General features: G+C 59.4%; 2 protein-coding genes across 5 annotated transcripts in view; one reads left to right on the top strand and one right to left on the bottom strand.

The window, feature by feature from the left end:
• The first annotated feature begins 94 nt into the window (after positions 1-94).
• Positions 95-15431, top strand: GET4 (guided entry of tail-anchored proteins factor 4). Of its 2 annotated transcripts, none has more exons than XM_004268991.4 (9): positions 95-334; positions 4891-4969; positions 5229-5310; positions 5715-5864; positions 8056-8194; positions 9489-9629; positions 9825-9900; positions 10011-10083; positions 14638-15431. In XM_004268991.4, exons 1-9 carry the CDS (start codon positions 183-185, stop codon positions 14721-14723), a joined length of 978 nt encoding a protein of 325 aa, XP_004269039.1. In that variant the 5' UTR covers positions 95-182; the 3' UTR covers positions 14724-15431. The 2 variants fall into 2 exon arrangements, with proteins under 2 accessions (XP_004269039.1, XP_033282673.1); XM_033426782.2 differs by lacking the exon at positions 95-334 and adding an exon at positions 4149-4372 and having other exon boundaries at positions 9978-10083.
• The window catches only part of ADAP1 (ArfGAP with dual PH domains 1), a 63613-nt gene continuing 61301 nt past the window's right edge, over positions 15330-17641 (bottom strand). For all 3 annotated transcript variants that reach the window (XM_012532712.3, XM_004268990.4, XM_033426780.2), the window contains one exon: positions 15330-17579. In XM_012532712.3, coding sequence (XP_012388166.1) covers positions 17551-17579 — 29 coding nt within the window. In that variant the 3' untranslated portion in view covers positions 15330-17550. The remainder of the gene's footprint in view (positions 17580-17641) is intronic.

Below are 17641 nucleotides of genomic sequence, written 5' to 3'. Positions count from 1 at the left end.
ATTGTGTGCCCGCCCTCCCCGTGCTGCGCGGGCACGCCCCTCGGTCACGTGGCCGCCCGCGTACCGCCCGCGGCTCCTCGTGAGCCACCGTAGAAGGCTTCGGGCGGCCGCCGGGACGGAAGCCGCGAGGCGCCGCCGACCGCGCCTGCGACAGCGTCGGCCCTGCGCGGAGCGCCGGCCTGATGGCGGCGGCGGCGATGGCCGAGCAGGAGAGCGCCCGGAACGGCGCCCGCAACCGCGGCGGCGTCCAGCGCGTGGAGGGCAAGCTGCGGGCCAGCGTCGAGAAGGGCGACTATTATGAGGCGCACCAGATGTACCGGACCCTCTTCTTCAGGTAGCCACTGCGCCGCGGCCGCCGCCTTCCAGGGCTTTCCGCCCGGCCGCCGAGTCCGGTGCCCCGCCCTCTGCCGCTTCCCATTGGCCGCGCCGCGCCGCCCCGCGCCCCCATTGGCCCATGCCGCTGTCCGTCGCCTGGGCGGTGGGAGCAGGGGCCGTGCGGCGTCCGGGGGAGGGCTGCGGCCGGGGAGCGAGACCCGGGACCCCGACCCAGAACCGTGACCGAGACCCCAGACTCCGCCCAGACTCTGGACTCAGACGCAGACTGAGACCCCAGACCCAGCCCGGACTCTGGAAGCCGACGCAGACCGAGACCCCAGACCCGGCCCAGATTCTGGACTCCGGCCCAAACCCCTGGCCGAGCCCCAGACCCAACGCAGACCCCTGGTCAAGACCCCAGACCCGGCCCAGACTCCGGAGCCCGCCCCAGAACCCTGATCCGGCCCAGACTCCGGACCCAGACCCAAAGCCCTGGCCGAGACCCCAGACTCCGGACCCAGACCCGAACCGCAGACGCAGACTCCGGACCCCAGTCCCCGGCCCAGACCACCCTCCCCCTCCACCGCCCCGAGCGCCTTTGGGTTTGAAGCCCCAGCTCTGAGTTCCACGGTTTTCCTGCCTCTGGGAGTCCCGTCGCGAGGCTGTAAACGTCTTTCTCCTCTTGTTGTGTAGCCCTTGCTCACCCGAGTGTCTTGTTACTAAACCAGCTGTTCCCATAAAGCCGGTATTTTTGTTGTACCTGCGCTGCCTGGCCACGTGCGGCAGTTGAGCTTCTGAAATGTGAGTCCCTAACGGCCTGGGCGGTGAGGGTAAAAACACGGCCTTCAAAGACTTAGCGCAGAGAAAATGTCAGGTATTAGGAACCTTCAACTCTTGATCGCACGTTGAAGTGATGCTTGAATATATTGGATTAAATAAAATGTCTTTTTTTAGTGTGGCCTTAGGAATTTAGGTTTTCTTAAACCTAGCTCAGTTTTCTTTTGGACTGCAGTGTGTCACACCGTTTCTGCTGTCATGCAGCTACTGCTGTAGTTTTTTAGTTCTTACATGTGTAAGGCATTCCTGTATATTACACACGTTCTGTTAGCCTTCAGGTTTCTTGCCAGAAAACATTTGAGACACTCGTTAGCATTTAAAGATAGTTTTAGAGGATTTCGTCTGTTCTGTGGAATGCCTTTTCGTTCTAAACTGGTGCAGAACAGCAAATACTTTGCTGTGATATCTAAAGGCATTCATGCCTGCCTTACACCGTTTAGGCCTAGATTTAAATTTCTTCTTCCAATAGCAAGTTGAATCAATATTTTGGGAACTCTGGCAGTACTTTCTGCTTTGGTTGTAGTTGGGTTTAGACGTAACGCTTCGTGTCCCAGACCGAGTTTGAGCTCCGGCGCCAGAGGACCCGGTAGGGGTGAGTTGATTGTTCTTCACGGGATGAGCCAAAGATGTAAGTAGGCTCTAAGGTCTGTAACGTCGAGCTTTCGGCCTGGCAGCTTAGCCAGTCAGATCTGTGTGATGGGGAGCTTTCGTAGCGCTCAAGATTTGTCGTGGTGCTTGCTTTTCTTGGGGACTTTTATATAAAGTATTTGCCCCGGTGACTAGTCAACAAAACTGGATCTTCCCAAAGATAAACATGGTGTTCCTTGTTTTGAGCCAGTTCTGCAGTTGCTGCTGTACCAGGAGCGTGATTGTTGATTAGCTTTGAAGAGGCCAGTCTCTGTGCGCAGAGTGTGCTTTGTGGTGACGTGGGGACAGATGCAGGCCGTCCACCAGCCCGGCCTTGACCTGGGTTCGCGTTCTCTCTCTGCTCTGTGACCTGTGATCCAGGACAACTTGTTGAATCTCTTCTCTGAGCCTTGGCTTCCTCTTTGATCTTTTAGGGGTTCTTACATCTCTTCAGAACTCCTGAGAAGTAAGTGGTCTCCTGTGGGCCTCTTTGGGGGATGCGGTGAACTCAGGCACCGTAGCAGTTGTGGCTGTCCGGGGGCCCAGCTGAATAGGCCTGGAGTCGTCCCTGTCTCTGCTGGGTACCGTCCACGTTCAGACCTGCGCTTGCAGCCCTGGTTTAGAGCTCTGCACGGGGGCCCTGAGAAGTCAGCTTCGCTCTTTTGATGTCTTTCTATAAATAAGTGCTTTTAAGTGTTTATATAAAATGTAAAACTTGATGGGTTTTGACATATGTATACACCCAAGAAATTATCACCAATCGAGGTACTGAAAATACCCATCATCCCCAAAAGCCTTCTCACCTGCCTTTACAGTGAATTCTTCACCACTTGCCCCCAGGTGCCCGCTGATCTCTCTGTCATGGTAGATGGGTTTGCGTTTTCTGGACTTTTATGTACGTAGGATTGTACAGTACGTCCTCTTTTTATGCGGCTTTCTGAATTCCCTCAGCACGATCATTTCAAGATTCGCCTTTATGTGTATCGTTAGTTAATTTCTATTGTTGAGTGGTGTTCCATCGTATGGGTGGACTACAGTTTGCCCATTCACCTGCTGGATAAGTTCACCAATCTGTGCTATTTTAATTCACTTACACTGTGTCCCCCAGCAGTTTGAGGAGGAGAGGAGGAACTGGGCAGCCCGGGAGGTTGGACTTATGGGGGGTGGGGTGCCGCCGCCCGGGGCAGGAGCCAATGGTTCTGAGAGAGGCTGAGCTCCGTCTCCTCGAAGGTGCGGGTGCCCAGGGCGCTCCCTTGCCTCTCCAGCCTTCTCTCTGCAGGGACGGGGGAGGGTCCGTTTTCCAGGCCTGATGGGTTGTCGGTACTTTGGCGACTGCTCTGTAGGGTGGCCTGTGGCCTGGAGGGGCCTCTGCACCCGCCAGGATTTAACTGTGAAAGGGGCCTCGCTGCCCAGGGGCCTTCCTGAGATGAGTGTCAATTGTGGGTGTTTTGTGTCTTAAATCAAATGAAGAAATTTTTTGAAAGAGGAACTTCAAACCTGTGTACTCAACCACCTGGGGGTAGGATGGAGCGCCCGGGAGAGGGCGTGGGGTAGACACTGCGTCTGCGTCGTTAGTGTTAACGCTTGTGTCTATGCTCTGCTTTAAAAAAAAAAAAAAGTGCAAAATGAACGATTGCACAGACGCAGCGCGGGGGGGGGGTGGGGGGCTGCGGTGGGGGAGGGGCGGTGGTGCTCTGGGCCCCCAGGCCTCGGTGGCACCCCGCCCCCTCCGGCTCGGGCACCGGGGAGCCACATCCGCCCTTGCCAGGGCTCTGCGGTGCCCAGAGAGCACGTCCGGCTTTCAGGGTGCCTGTCGCTGCTGCGGGGTTTCCAGCTCCAGGCCCCCTCCTGCAGGGCAGGGCTGCCCAGGGCCGTGCGGCTTTGGTCACTGGGGAAGCCGCCCCAGGAATCCAGCCTGTCTGCCTCTCAGGGCTCCGCTCCCTCCCCAACCTTCTAGGCATTCATCTCTTGCTGTGCCTGGGGAGGAGAGTCCGGAGCCCTGTCGTGTCCCCAGAGCTGAGCGGGGCTGCGTGACTGTCCCCTAGGAGGCGTGCCCGCCGTCCGGGCGTCTGTGCCGGTGGCGGCGTGAGGGCTCATTTTTCCAGAAGGCCCCGTTCCATGCCCACGCCCCCAGGTGCCCCGTCTGCCCCTCGAGGTGCGCGGGGTTCTCCTGGTCCAGCCCGGGTGCTGACTGGGACGGGGCTGCTGCTCCCGAGCCTGGTGCACAACAGTCCTTTTCTGTGGTTGGTCCCGGCCTGAGCCTCGGGCCGCGAGCCAGAGGGCAGCGGGACTCCCCTGGCTCCGTCTCCGCCTCCAGCGCGCGCCTGCAGGCCTCGTCTCTGACTCCGCTTGTCTGGGCCGGGACGCAGGTCTGACCGGCTGGGCGGGTTTCCTTCCTGATCGTCCCCGAGAGGAACGTGCAGCCGTGGGCTCGGTGTCCTGCACTCAGCTCGGGCCTGGCCCCGCCCCCCTGAACGTCTGTCTCACTTATCGTGGACGGAGCATCCTTTCTGTCCCGTGTGTGCCGGGTTGCCTGTCAGGCTCTCATCCGTCTGCAGTTCGGCAAGCCGGCTTTTCCCAGCTTCCGTCCCTGGTGAGAAACGTCCCCGGTGGAAAGTGGTCGGGGTGGAGGGGGCAGCAGAGGGGGCGGCCCGGCAGGCCCTCGGCCCCAACATGTGGCCCTCGCCCGGTTCTTGCTGCCCCTCACCACAGCCAGGCCTGTGCTTGAAGCTGGAAGTGGCCTCTGGCCCCCCGCTGGTCCCTCTGCTGAGACCCCTGCCCAGCTGCAGGGAGGCTCTGCTTCTGGTCCGTTTGGGCGGAGAGAGTGCCTGGCACACTGTCATCAGACGGCGCTGCTGCTGCCGCGGGGCGCCTCGTGGGCGGGAGGGCTGGGCCGTGGGCGCCCAGCACCGGCCTGGACAGACGGGGGTCGGGGGCAGCTCCGGGAGGTGCCCTCGGGACCCGAAGCCCAGCTCCGCTCCGTTCTCAGCGGAGGCGTATGTGGGGCGGGTGCTCGCTTCCTACTCGGAGGCCGAGTCTTTGGGATCTCATCTCTGAAACGAGCCCTGTGAGATCCCGGCCCTGGCCGGCCCTGCCCTTCTCTCCGTGCAGGTACATGGCCCAGAGCAAGCACGCCGAGGCCCGCGAGCTCATGTGCTCAGGAGCTCTGCTGTTCTTCAGCCACGGCCAGGTGAGCCGTCTGCCCGGGGCCAGGGTTGGCGTGGGGGGGCCAGGGAGAAGCCTGGTGGGCAGCCTGGGCTGAGCGCCCCTGTGTCCCAGCACCAGTGTGGGGCCTGAAGGCTAGTGGCCTTGGTGCTCAGAACCATCTCTTAGGTGCAGTCGGTCGCTGGTTTCTAACTGGAAACCAGAGCCACTGCCCAGCCTCACCGTCTTCTGAAAACGGGCCAGAGCCTCGCGTCCCACTGACAGTCCTTTTGTATGTTTTATAGCAAAACAGTGCAGCTGATTTGTCCATGCTGGTCCTGGAGTCGCTGGAGAAGGCGGAGGTCGAGGTGGTCGAGGAGCTGCTGGGTGAGATGGAGTGGACACGCGTGCCGTTGCCACATCACCACGCCATTCCCCTGCCCCCACCCCCCCAGACGCACCCAGCCTCCCTGGTGCGTGGTGGGTGCCACGTGGTCTGGAGCCCCTGCCCCGTTGGGCGAGCCCTGCTGCGAGCTGCCCGGCCGGAGAGGCGCGCGCGGATCCCCACTGGGGCGGCCCCCCTCCCTTCTGCTCCCCGACACAGGCTCAGCTGTGGGGAGGCGTCACAGTGAGGACGGTTGGGGTGGCCCCAGGACCCCCCCGGTGTGCCTGCCGCTTCTGCGCTTTCTTTCAACGTGAACCAGTTGTTCTTAATTAATTTCTGTGAGCTGCATAACACGGCAGCAGCCGCGGCTTCCTCTGGCTCAGGCTTGTGTGGGTGTCGTTTGCAGAAAGTCTGGCCAAGCTGTTCAGCCTGATGGATCCCAACTCCCCGGAGCGAGTGGCATTTGTGTCTCGAGCCCTGAAGTGGTCCAGTGGGGGGTCCGGGAAGCTGGGCCACCCCCGGCTCCACCAGCTGCTGGCCCGCACCCTGTGGAAAGGTAGGCCGTGGGTGGGCGGGGGCCCCTGCGGGCAGGTGGGCCAGGGAACAGGCGGCCCTTCTGATGCTCTCCGGGCTGCTGCTGGCAGGGTCCGTTCGGATCAATTACAATCATCTGCGCTGCTGACGGGGGTTGGGGGGTGGCCCTCAGAGTCCCAAGCCGCCGCTGCTCTGAGTGTGAACACCTGCTGCGCTCGGGTGGGCGGGGCGTTCCCTTTAATGGAGCTTCCGGTCCCCTGCCGGCCACCCGTTCCCCCGCGCTGGGGCCTCCTTCCAGGACGTCCTTCCCCCGGTCCTTCCGCCACCGGCGTTCTGCCAGCACTTCTGTTGTCTTCTAAGTGAGCGTTTGCGGGGGCTGTTCAGTCCACGAGAGGGGGTCAGGCCCGGGCTCAGGCAGAGGAAGGGGAGCGGCCTGAGTCACTCTTGGGTGGGTGTGAGGGAGCTGTGGCACCTGGGGCCTCGCGTGGCGGCCGTGTGTGCAGCTCATCCACGTGGTGGTCCAGGGGTCTGGGCCCCACCGGCCAGGTCGGCTCTGTGCCTCGTCCTCACGGGCCGTCACCCGGGTGGGGTCAGGCGGAGGGACGGCGACCTTGGGCAGGTGTCTTGGGATCGCGCGAGCGGGCCCGACCTCGTCTGTCTGAGGCTGTGGGAATTTGGAAGGTCTAGAGACCTCTGGACGCTCGTGCTGGGGCTCTGTCGATGGTTCCGTTCAGCCAGCGGCCGCCCTCCGCACTGCCTCGTCGGCCGTGCGGGCCACCTGCAGCATCAGTGCCTCGATTCACACCCGCCTCACTCAGCCTGTGTGCCAAGGTGCCAGGCAGAGCTGGAGGGGGCCCGTGTCTGTGGGACCCGTGTTACTGGGACCGGCGCCTGGCGTGAAGCAGGGAGTGTGGCACCTGCTCAGTGGCTGAAGAGCTGCTCAGAGGCCTCGCTGGGGTCGAGAGCTGTTAAGCTTTCGTATATTTAACATTAAATGTTTGAGCCTCAAGACCCAGGCATCTTACGGTGTCACGTCAGGAACGGATGGCGAGTGAGGCCAGCGGGCCCCGCACCTGTGGGAGGCCGTGCTGAGGGGCATCTGCAGGGCCCCGGCGGTGGGCGGCCTCCAGGCAGGCGTGTGGTGTGGCCCGGGGCCCGCCATGCTGTGCAGGGCGCCGTGGGAGACCTGCCTACTCTCGGTGTCCCCGCTCCGCTGGGGTTTCGCGCAGGCGCCTCTCCGGGGCTTGAGGGCGCCTAGTGGCCTGCCGGATTTCTCTTCTCACGTGGAGGCTCTAAAACCGAAAGGTCGCTCTTGGGGCTGGAGGGAGAGGAGACCAACAGAACACAACGACACAGAGCACGCTCTTCTCTGAAGTCACCTGCAGTGCTGGGAGCTGATGCTGGGGGGCAGTGGCGATCTGGGGGTGCCCAGGTGGGAGGAGAGTGCTGGTGGAAGGTGGGAGAAGGCCCAGCCTGGGAGGCGTGCCCTCTGTCCGGAAGGAGAGGGAGCCAGTGCGGCGTGTGAGTGGGAACTGGGGGGCTGCCCTGGAACTGGGTCTCTGCCTTAGCACCGCTGACCCCGGGCGTCCTTCCCGCGCTGCAGGGTGCCGAGTGGCATCCCTGGGCTCCCCAGCTAGGTGCCAGAAGCACCCCCAGCTGTGACGGCTGACGCCGGCTCCAGACCTTTCCCTGCGTCTGGAGTAGGGGTCGAGTCGCTCTGGGTGAGAGCCATCGGCGTGGAGGGTGGATCCAAGGGGGCGGAGGGGGTGTGTGTGTCCAGGTGAAACTGGGGAGGTTGGGAGCTTGGTCGCTTTTTAAGAAAACAGACCATTAGAACCCCCTTAGAGCTCAGTAGCCGGTTTAGAGTCAAAGGCTCAGAACAGCAGAGCATCAGAGGAAGCACCGTCCTGGAGGGCTGGCATCCAGCCCTGTCCTGGTCCTCGTCAGAACGGCAGACTCGGGGCCAAGAGGGCCGCTGGGCTCCGTCGTGCACACACCGCACTGGCGGGATGCGGGTTCTGCCCCAGGGCTTGAGGCCGCCTTCCTGTCCAGCTCCCAGGTGACCCCGATTCGAGTGGGGACAGTCTGGTCTCTGCTGGGGACACAGCCCAGGTGGAAGTCAGCGCGGCGATGACGTAGGACCGCCATCCTCCCTGCCTGCGGGGCAGGGGGAGGAGGGGCACTCACAGCTGCCTGCTTGCCTGCCTCCGCAGAACAGAACTACTGCGAGTCCCGGTACCACTTCCTGCACTCCAGCGACGGGGAGGGCTGTGCCAACATGCTGGTGGAGTACTCCACGGCCCGGGGCTTCCGCAGCGAGGTGGACATGTTCGTGGCCCAGGCTGTCCTCCAGTAGGTACCCGCTTGCTGTCCGGCCCTTGCGTCCGTGGCCCCCTGGGGTCCAGGGCTAGCCTCTGGTTGAGCCTCGCGTGAGGACAGGCCTGAAGTCACTCAGTGTCCCACACGCAGCTCACGTCCCCCAGTGTGACCCCTGCTGCTGACCTCCGGCCACCCCAGACGTGCCCCTCAGCTCCCCTAGGCCGACTTGTAAACGTTTCCATTGGCGGTAGAAGTACTTTCTGTGCTTTAAATTAGCGTTTTGTTGCCATTGATTTTCTATTTTCCCCATTATCTATCACGTTTGGGGGCGGTGGTTAGTGTTGTGCAACTATTTTTTTTAGGACACGTACACTTACCAAATTTTCAGCCTCCTGGGATGTTACGTGCGCGTGCATCACAGCCTTTGTTCAAAGGCCGTTTGCCTTCCCAGGTGTTTTGTGCGTCCAGACACAGTGATGGGGGAGTTGCCCGCCCACTCTGCACCCCAGCTCTGTGTCTCTGCCCCTCTGTCCCCGTTGGGCCTCCTCTTCTTTTGTTTTCTCTCGACAATTTATTTTGAAGATACTGAAACACAGCAGAGTCGCTAGAGGCGTGAGCATCCTGTTGGGCTCACACAGCCGAGAGCACACGTTGGGTGACCTGGGGCCTGACCTCCCTTCCCACTGGACCATGTGTTTGTCCCACCACGTGTCTGTCGATGAGATTACTCCCTCCTAGGAAAGCACTTGCATCTGGTGGCCGGGCCTTGGGATGGGGTGTGTCCCATGAGTTGGGGTGGACGGGGAGCTTCCGAGCTCTGACATGTCACCACTTGTTGCTGAATCTGCGACTTTGAAAACGAAACCTGTTTAAAATCCAGGACTCGCTGGCCCTGGCTTTGGCATGTGCTGGCAGTGTTTCGTCTGGCGCGAGCCCTTTCTCGCCCATCCGCCTCTGTCGAGGGCGTGCACCACAGTGAAGTCCGGCCGTGGACACGCCCTCCACGGGGCGGAAACAGGAGCCCGGGCAGCCTCTGGGCCACCGTGCTCTCGCGGGCAGGGGCAGACAGGTGTGGGACAGGTTCAGGGAGCCCTGCCGTCTCCTGGATCTGCTGAGCTTGAACACGTCACCTTCTCAAGTTAGTTCTCCCCGGCCATAAACCTTGGGACTCCCTGGGGTGGCTGGTCCATGCGAGGGGCCTGGCTGGTGCCCTCGGTGTGTTGCACGGGGGCACGGGCCACATGGGGCCCTCTGGGCAGGCGCTTGTAGAAACCCGTTTCCTCCTCCTCCGGTCAGGTGTGCCCACTCACTGGGATCTTATTTCCAGGTTTCTCTGTTTAAAAAACAAGAGCAGCGCGTCAGTGGTGTTCACGACGTACACACGGAAACACCCGTCCATCGAGAGCGGCCCTCCCTTCGTGCAGCCCCTGCTCAACTTCCTCTGGTTTCTGCTGCTGGCCGTCGATGGGTGAGCGTGCCTGCGTGCGTGTAGAGGCGTGTGGGTGAGGCGTGCGCACGTGCTTGTGTGGAGGGGCGCACACGTGTGCGTGGAAGCACGCAGAGATGTGTGGGTGAGCGCGTGGGGGGGTGGAGTCGTGCGGTTTCTGTCCACGTCCTTGGTCTCGTGTGGGCATCGGCTATGCTGCGCTCTGTCCTGTTCCAGGGGGAAGCTGACGGTGTTCACGGTGCTGTGTGAACAGTACCAGCCATCCCTCCGGCGGGACCCCATGTACAACGAGGTGAGGCGGGGGGGCAGCCGCTGGAGGGGGAGGGGGAGAGACACTGTGCGCGGGGTCCGCGTGCAGCCTCGGCTCAGCGCCCTCCGCGACCACGCCTGTGCCTCTTCCAGTACCTCGACAGGATAGGACAGCTCTTCTTCGGCGTGCCACCCAAGCAGACGTCTTCCTACGGAGGCTTGCTAGGTGAGGGGCTCGTGGGGCGGGGGGCTCATAGTGGGGGCTTGTGGGTGAGGCCGAGTGTGGTGTGCCGGCCGGGGGAGCGGAGCAGGCAGGGGCCTGGAGCGGGGCCCAGTGCCAGCAGGAGGGTTGCGGGCTCCTAGCTGTTTCCCTCTGCGTGTTCCCCTAGCAGAGCTCGTACGGCCCCCGATGAATAATTGTCCCCTGGGGTCCCTCTCCGTTGGCCACAGGATCGAAGCCAGATTTCTTTTTTTTGTGGTAAAGTACACATTACGTACAATTCCCCACCTTAACCGTGCTTAAGCACGCAGGACAGTTGTGTGAACTGCATGCACACTGTTGTGCAGCGGATCTCCGGAACTTTCCGTCTTCCCAAACTGAGACTCTGCCCCCATTACACACTGGCTCCCAGTGCCCACCCCCTACTTTCTGTCTCTGTGAACCTCCAGGGACTTCACATAAGTGGAATCACACAGTGTCCTCCTTTGCCGGCTTATGTCACTGTCAGGTTCAACCCTGTTGTAGCAGGTGCCAGGATTTCCTTCCTTTTTAAGGCTGATTCATGTTCCATCGTGTGGATAAGACTGCATCTTCAGTGGACACCTGGGTTCTTCCACCTTTGGCTGCTGTGAATGTGGGTGTGCAAGTTACCTCCTTAAGGCCTTGCTTTCGGTGCTTCTGGGACACCCAGAAGCAGAATTGCTGGATCTGTTTAATGTTTTGAGGAAATGCCATACTGTGTTCCCACAGCAGCTGCTCCCCAGCAGGGCACAGGGGTCCCAGTTCCTCCACGTTCTTACCAGCAGTTGCTGTTTTCTGGTCTTTTTGACAGTTGTCATCTTACTAATGGGTCTGAGGTGGGTCTCTGGTTTGATGGTCCTGATTTGCATTTCCCTAGTGACTAAGCACGCTGCGTATCTTTCGCATGCTTATTGGCCATTTGTGTGTTTGCCTGTTCGTGTCATTTGCTTAGTTTTGAATCGTGTTGGTGGTTTTACAGGTTCTCTACACAGGGTATTAATTCCCTTCCAGATACATGATTTGCAAATATTTCTCCCATTCTGCGGGTTGCCTTCTTTATTTTTTTTAAAGACTTTATTTTTTAAAAGCAGTTACAGATTGACAGCAAAATTAAGAGGACGGTACAGAGATTTCGCATAAATACCCCTTCCCCGCCACAGGCGCGGCCTGCCCATTATCAGCGTCCCCCAGCAGAGGGTACATTTATTATGGGTGAACCTGCATTGACATGTCATTATCACCCAAAGGCCAACATATTGATACATAAATTAGGGTTCGTTTTTGGTGTTTACCTTCTGTGGGTTTGGACAAATATGTGATGACATGTATCCACCATTATACTATTGTGCAGAGTCGTCGTGGTGCCCTAAAAAATTCTCTGTGTTCCACCTGTTCGTCCTTCCCTCCCTTGTTGCCTTTTTACTCCCTGGAGTGTCTTTTGATGCACAAAATATTTTACTTTTCATGAAGTCTAATTTGTCTATTTTCCTTTTGTTGCTTCTGCCTTTGGTGTCATTTCCAAATCCAGTGTCACAAAGCTTTTGCCCTGTGGTTTCTTCTAAGAGTTTTATTATTTTAGGTCTTCCATTTAGGTCCTTGATCCATTTTGAGGTGGTTTTTTTATGTGGTGTTCTACTTATATAAGGGTCCAGCTTCATTCTTTGGCATGTGGATTTCCAGTTTTCCCAGCACCAGTTGTTGAATAGACTGTCCTTTCCCCATCAAGTGGGCACAGAACCCTTGTCAAAAATCATTTGACCATATATGCGAGGGTTCGTTTCTGGGTTCTGTATTCCATTGGTCGATATCTGTCTCTATGCCAGGACCACACTCTTTTGATGACTACAGCTTTGTAGTAAATTTTGAAATGAGGAAGTGTGAGACTTCCAGCTTTGTTCTTTGTCAAGATTGTTTTGGCTATTTGAGTTCCCTGAGATTCCATATGAATTTTAGGATGGGTTTTTCTATTTCTGCAAAAAAATGTTTTGGGGATTTGAGATTTCATTAAATCTGTAGATTGCTTTGGGTAGCATGACATTTTAACAATATTAAGTCCTTTAGTCTAGGAACATGGGATGTTTGCATTTATTTACGTCTTGAATTTCTTTCAGAATTTTTTATAGTTTTGATTGTACAGTTTTCCACCTCTTTGGGTCAGCTGATTACTAGGTATTTTATTCTTTTCGATGCTGTTGTAAATGGAATTGTCTCCGTAAAGAAGTTATTGTGTAGACTCTTCAGAAATGTTTACGACAAGTAAAATCGTATCACTTGCAAGCAGATCATTTCACTACTCTTTTTCAACTTGGAATTCTTTTATTTCTTTTTCTTGCCTAATTGCTCTGGCTAGAACTTCAGGTTCAGTTGACCCTTGAACAGCGTGGAGGTTAGGGGTGCTGACCCCCTGCACGGTTGAAAATTGGCATATTAACTTACAGTTGGCCCATCGTATCTGTGGATTCAACCAACTGCGGACCAGGTAGTACTTCAGTATGTATATAGAAAACAATGCACAATAAGTGGGCCCGTACAGTGCAAACCCGTGTTGTTCAGGGGTCACCTGTACCATGTTGGACACGAGTGGTGGGAGCAGCACTCTCGCCTTGTTCCTGGTCTCAGAGGAAGAGCTTTGACTCTGTCGCCGCTGAGCGTGATGTCTGCTGTGGGCTGTTCATATATGCCTTTTATTACATCGTAACATGAGATGGTTTCCTTCTTATGTTCTTTCTGGGTGAGTGTTTTCATGAAAGAGTGTGGCATTTGTCCCGTGCTTTTTGTGCGTCATTTGAGGTGATCACTGGTTTTTCCTTCACTCTGTTGTGGTGCATCGTGTTGACTGATTTTCACATGATGAGCCGTCTGCACTCCAGGAGCAGATCCCACTTGGTCATGGCGTCTGATTCTTCCACTGTGCTGCTGAATTCGGTTTGCTAGTATTGTGTTGAGGATTTTTGCATCAGTGTTCATAAGGGATATTGGTCTGTAGTTTTCTTTTCTCATAGTGTCTTTTCTGGGTTTGGTAGTGGAAGGATGGGTGGTACCAATTCAGTAGCTTCCCCAGTGAAGCCGCGAGGTTCAGGGCTTTTCTTGTTGGGAGAGACTACACAGTCTCCTTACTCATTAGAGTCTCTTCAGAGTATGTATTTCTTCGTGCTTCAGTGTTGGTAGGTGCTGGTGGCCAGATCGCTGACCCTACCTCTCAAGGCCAGGCCACCTCCCCGTGTCCTGCCCGTTCTTCTGATGCAGCCTCGGGGCTCCTAATCGGACTCCTGCCCTCCAGCAGGGTGGGGACCAGTGTAGTCCTGCACTTAAAAGTGGGTTTTGCCATCCTTAATGTTTTATTTTTGAATAGGTAAATCTTGTCTCACAGAGTCCAGATGTACAAGCTCGTACCCAGCCCTGCCACTGTCCCATGGTGACTTGCAGGCCAGGCAGTGCTAGGTTTCCTTAGCTTCCTTCCAGGGGGAACTTTGCAGGCACACAGACGGCCTGCAGTGGCAGGACCGCCAGGCTGGCCCCTCGGCGCCTGGTCTCGCTGCTCCGACGAGTTGCTGCTCCTGGCCCTGCCTCGTGGGGCTCTCCTGGGGGGAGGGTGGAATGAGCGTTTGTCGTTTTCGTGGCCATCGTCAAACTGTGCTCCGTGGAAAGGTCTTCCTGTCTCCCAGATTATTGGAAAAGCTGTTTCCCCTCAAATACAAGTTGGACTTTTTACCTGTAAACTGGGTCTGTCTGGAGTTTCAGTGGAAGGTGTGGGGGGCCACTTCCCTTCTCCAGGCTCTCATGTCACAGCCACTCGTCTCGGTGGCTGTGTCGTGTCCTGCCCACACCTTGGGCTTCTGCAGCGTCTGTCCGTCCACAGTCGTGGTGACATTTCAGCATGTTCAGTCTCGGGCTGCTGTGACTGTCAGCTACTGCGTTCCCGTCTGACTCCCTGTGTTATCCCACAGAACTTCCAAGCGCGTTGGCGCCAGGTGCGGTGATGGGGCCGAGCTCACTGCAGCTCGAGGCGGCTTTTACCCTGAGGGCGCCGCTCGCCCTTTGTTTGTTGTTCCCCTTTGCGAGTTGGCTTAGCGCACTTTTTAAACTTCGCTTTTCTATTGACATGATGGTTCTTTGGATAAAAATTAGGTAAAAAGGAAAAGTGTCCATCTTGACAAGGCCCACAGCAGTTAACGTTGTCATGTGTAGCCTTCGGAACTGTAACATCTGACTGACTTCTGTGTCACTTGAGAGTTAACATGTGAGCGAGTTACCTGCCGATCGGCCGCCCGTGATCCTCCCAGGCCCGTCCTGGCGGCTGTGCAGCGGCCCCTCAACAGGCACCTGGGTCTTCTCCCCTCGCGGCCCCAGCAGGATCCCTGCGTCTCCGGGCGCGGCAGACGCGTTTCTGTGGACAGACCCCCGGAGGGGGCTCCGGGGTTGGGCTGCTGTTGTCTTGCCAGGCCCCGGTCACGCGCCGTGGGAGGAGGCGGCGTCCGGGGGTCGGGCAGCGGGCGAGGTGCGGCCGTGGCCCTGACAGCGCCGTGCACCTCCTTCCAGGGAACCTTCTGAGCAGCCTCATGGGCTCCTCGGAGCAGGAGGGCGAGGACAGTCAGGACGACAGCAGCCCCATTGAGCTCGACTGACGCCCGCGGACCTGCACGGACTCGGCCTGGACTGCGGCGGGTGCGGCTCCCGATGCGGGTCCAGACCTGGGCCCCCCGGGCTCCGGCCGAGGCCGAGGGGCCGCACGGCGGGTGTTCTGGGGCTGCCGGGGCCGTGCTGGCCAGGCCGCCGTGTACCCTGAGATGACCCCAATAAAGCACAGGCCCTGCCGCGCCTCCTCTCCCGGCCCGTGTGTCTGGTTTGCTTGGGGAGGGCTGGGTCTCGCACAGGAGGGCCCTGTGGCACGCGGCGGGGGTGCCATGCCCTCAGGCGGGGCGGGGGTGGCCTGGCACGTGTCCTGGGGAGCGCCTGCTCCATGCTACACCCCAGGAGCTGCAGCCGAGCGCCCAGCCGTCGGAAAGGCGTCTCGTCTGGGAGGCTGCAGGACCGTCCGCCATCGTGGGGCAGTATTTATTGTCTCCGGGTGACAACGTTTTAGGTTTTAACCAAATGATCGGCCCAGGAACGAGCAGGTCTGTCCCTTCTCACTGATTGTGTCAGATGCCCCAGGATAGGATAGTTACAAAATGGGAAACACTTTTATTTTTTCACAATTATAAGAGTCGTAGATTAATACCCAGTGATCATGCATGGGAAGGAACGGAATACACAATTTTATTTACTGTAAAAATGGAATTTAAAGGAAGGTTGGTGTTCGTGTTGAGTTTAAATAAATCCTTTATACTGGGCTTGGCAGCACTGGTCCTTTCTGAGTGAGCTCCTGGGGCTGGTCGTGGGCTGGGCCACGGGGCTGGGGCTGTGAGCAGTGGCCAGGGAGCCCCCCGCGAGGGGCATGGGCACCGTGACCGGTGTTGTCCAGTTCTGTCCGGAGTGTGTCCTTGGTGGGCGGCGGCCGGTGTTGAGAGTGTCGCGATCGTAGACGTAAATATACAGTGTTTTATTCCAATCTGCGGACAGGTGAGGCCTCCCAGGCCCTGCAAGCAGCCTGGGGGGCTGGGGGCGCCCTGCGGTCTCAGCGCTGTGATGGGGACACGTCGTGCTGTTGTCGCAGGCGGCCGCGTGTGTCTGCGACTCCCCCACCTCTGTGCAGGGGCTGCCCAAGCCTGCGCCAGCCTTGGGCCTGAGGACCAGGGCGGGGGCCCTGCCAGCAGGAGGGGCGGGCCTGGTGTGGACCATACGGGTCCTGCCTCATCTGAGAAATTCTTCCCACCGGTCGTGCAGCTGTTCAGGGTGTTTTGTCGTTTCTCTCTGGACTTTTCTGGGTAGAGCGTGTGGGTGTGCACACGCTCAGACAAGGGCACAGACCTCACACTGGTGCTGAGCGGGCGCCCGAGCTCCCAGGACCTGAGGCTGAGTCCACGAGGGCGCGTGGGTGGGTGGGTGGCCCTGCATGGTCATGAAGGTCTAGGGGAGCCCGGGCTTTCGCTTCTGACCCAGGGCGAGTCCTTCTGCCTCATCTGGAAGACAGTGGACCTGGGTTCTCAGGGAAAGGGTGGCCCCCGCAGCCTCGCCTGGGCTAGGAGGCACTGCCTGGGGCAGGAAGGGTTTAGGGGAGAAAGGGGCCATGGCCCTGGGTGACCCTGCAGCTGTTCTCACCCCCAGCCCAGCCATCTTGGGGCCCCCACTGCCAGGGGAGGGGGGCCTTGTGCTCCCCCTTTTACCCTGCAGTCCCTGCTCAGAATCCAGGTGCACGATGGGTCTGAGCTGTGGGCGTTTGCTCAGATGAGAGGGGAGATGATGATGGGGGCTCGGAGGAAGGGTGCCTTCCCTCATCCTCTGGGTGTCGCCCACAGCCGGGCCGAGGCCCTTGGGTGCCCCTCTCCTGGGGGTGTCCCTTTCCTGGCAGGTCCTCCTGGGGGCCCAGAGCCCCCACTTTATTCCAAGATGTGACATGGAGGGGGGACACCCTGGCTCAGGGCCCCTCTCCTGGTCCCAACAGCTGGACCAGGGCTCCCCTGGGAGCACGTCTCAGCCACACAGGATGCCGCCCAGATAACCCAGCAGGTGAGATTTCCTGGGGAGACGGGACCCCTATGCACATCCTGCCCCCAAGTTCTCCACCACACAGGGTTCCTTCCCTCCCTCACCTCCTCCCCCAGGTATGTTCTCATAGATGTCCCCCATCCCCCCAGGGCACCCGGGGAGAGGCACGCTGGGGTCCGGGCAGCGGCGCGGACGTGGGCCTCCATCCTCCAAGGGTTCGAAGACCGTGAGGGCAGGCGGAGGGCGGGTCATGTCAGCACGGAGTCCGGAGCCGGTGTGGGAAGTGCCCCGGCTGGGGGCGGGGGTGGGTGCAGCCAGCCCTGTGGCCCAGGCCCGGGGGGCTCCAGCCGTCGGGGCCTCTGACCCCCGGGACCCTCGCGGACATGGGGTCGGCGTGCTGAGGGAGCCAGGGCCCTGTCTGCCACTCCAGCCCCTGGGACCCCACAGCTGACAGCGGGTGTTCAGTAAGTACTTGCTGGGGGAGGGTGGGGGGAGTGAGGGGACATGGCGGGGTGGGGGGCATGCAGGCAGGCCCTCTGTCCCCGCAGCCCAGCCTCCTGGTCAGGGGTGCGGTCCCGCGGAGGTGGGTGGCAGCAGCTGGGGGGCCTCAGAAGGAGGCGGTCTGGCGGGTGGGGAGGCGAGTGGGGGGCCGTGGGCGTCACACCGGGGGCAGCGGCACGGCGGGGTCGGGCTGGGTCGGCTCCCGGTGGCGTCCCAGTGGCGTTCCAGAGAAATGGGTCCTAGCAGCTCGAGCTCAGGCCCCACCTGACCACGTCGGGCGCTGCCGAGTCCCTCCTTCCGCTGCCGCCTCGCCTGCCACGTCTGGCGAGTCCGGAGCCCTCAGGCCTCCAGGACCGTCTCGTGCTAGGGTTTGTGCTTGAAGTGGGCTTCCACTGGAAAAGGGACAGGGTGCCAACCGGTCAGGGCCGCTCGGGGCCATGGGACTGGGGCCCCA

Source organism: Orcinus orca, chromosome 16 (assembly GCF_937001465.1).
Source record: "Orcinus orca chromosome 16, mOrcOrc1.1, whole genome shotgun sequence".
Lineage (NCBI taxonomy): Eukaryota > Metazoa > Chordata > Mammalia > Artiodactyla > Delphinidae > Orcinus > Orcinus orca.
Note: the sequence above shows the minus strand (reverse complement) of the source record. Positions and strands in the feature narration are given on the sequence as shown.

Bases quoted from the DNA above. Each gene is read 5' to 3' on its own strand.
- GET4 (XM_004268991.4), top strand. From the start codon at position 183: ATGGCGGCGGCGGCGATGGCCGAGCAGGAGAGCGCCCGGAACGGCGCC. The intron at 8,195-9,488 runs GTAGGTACCCGC...TCTTATTTCCAG, and splicing joins GTGGCCCAGGCTGTCCTCCA to GTTTCTCTGTTTAAAAAACA. The intron at 9,901-10,010 runs GTGAGGCGGGGG...TGCCTCTTCCAG, and splicing joins GGGACCCCATGTACAACGAG to TACCTCGACAGGATAGGACA.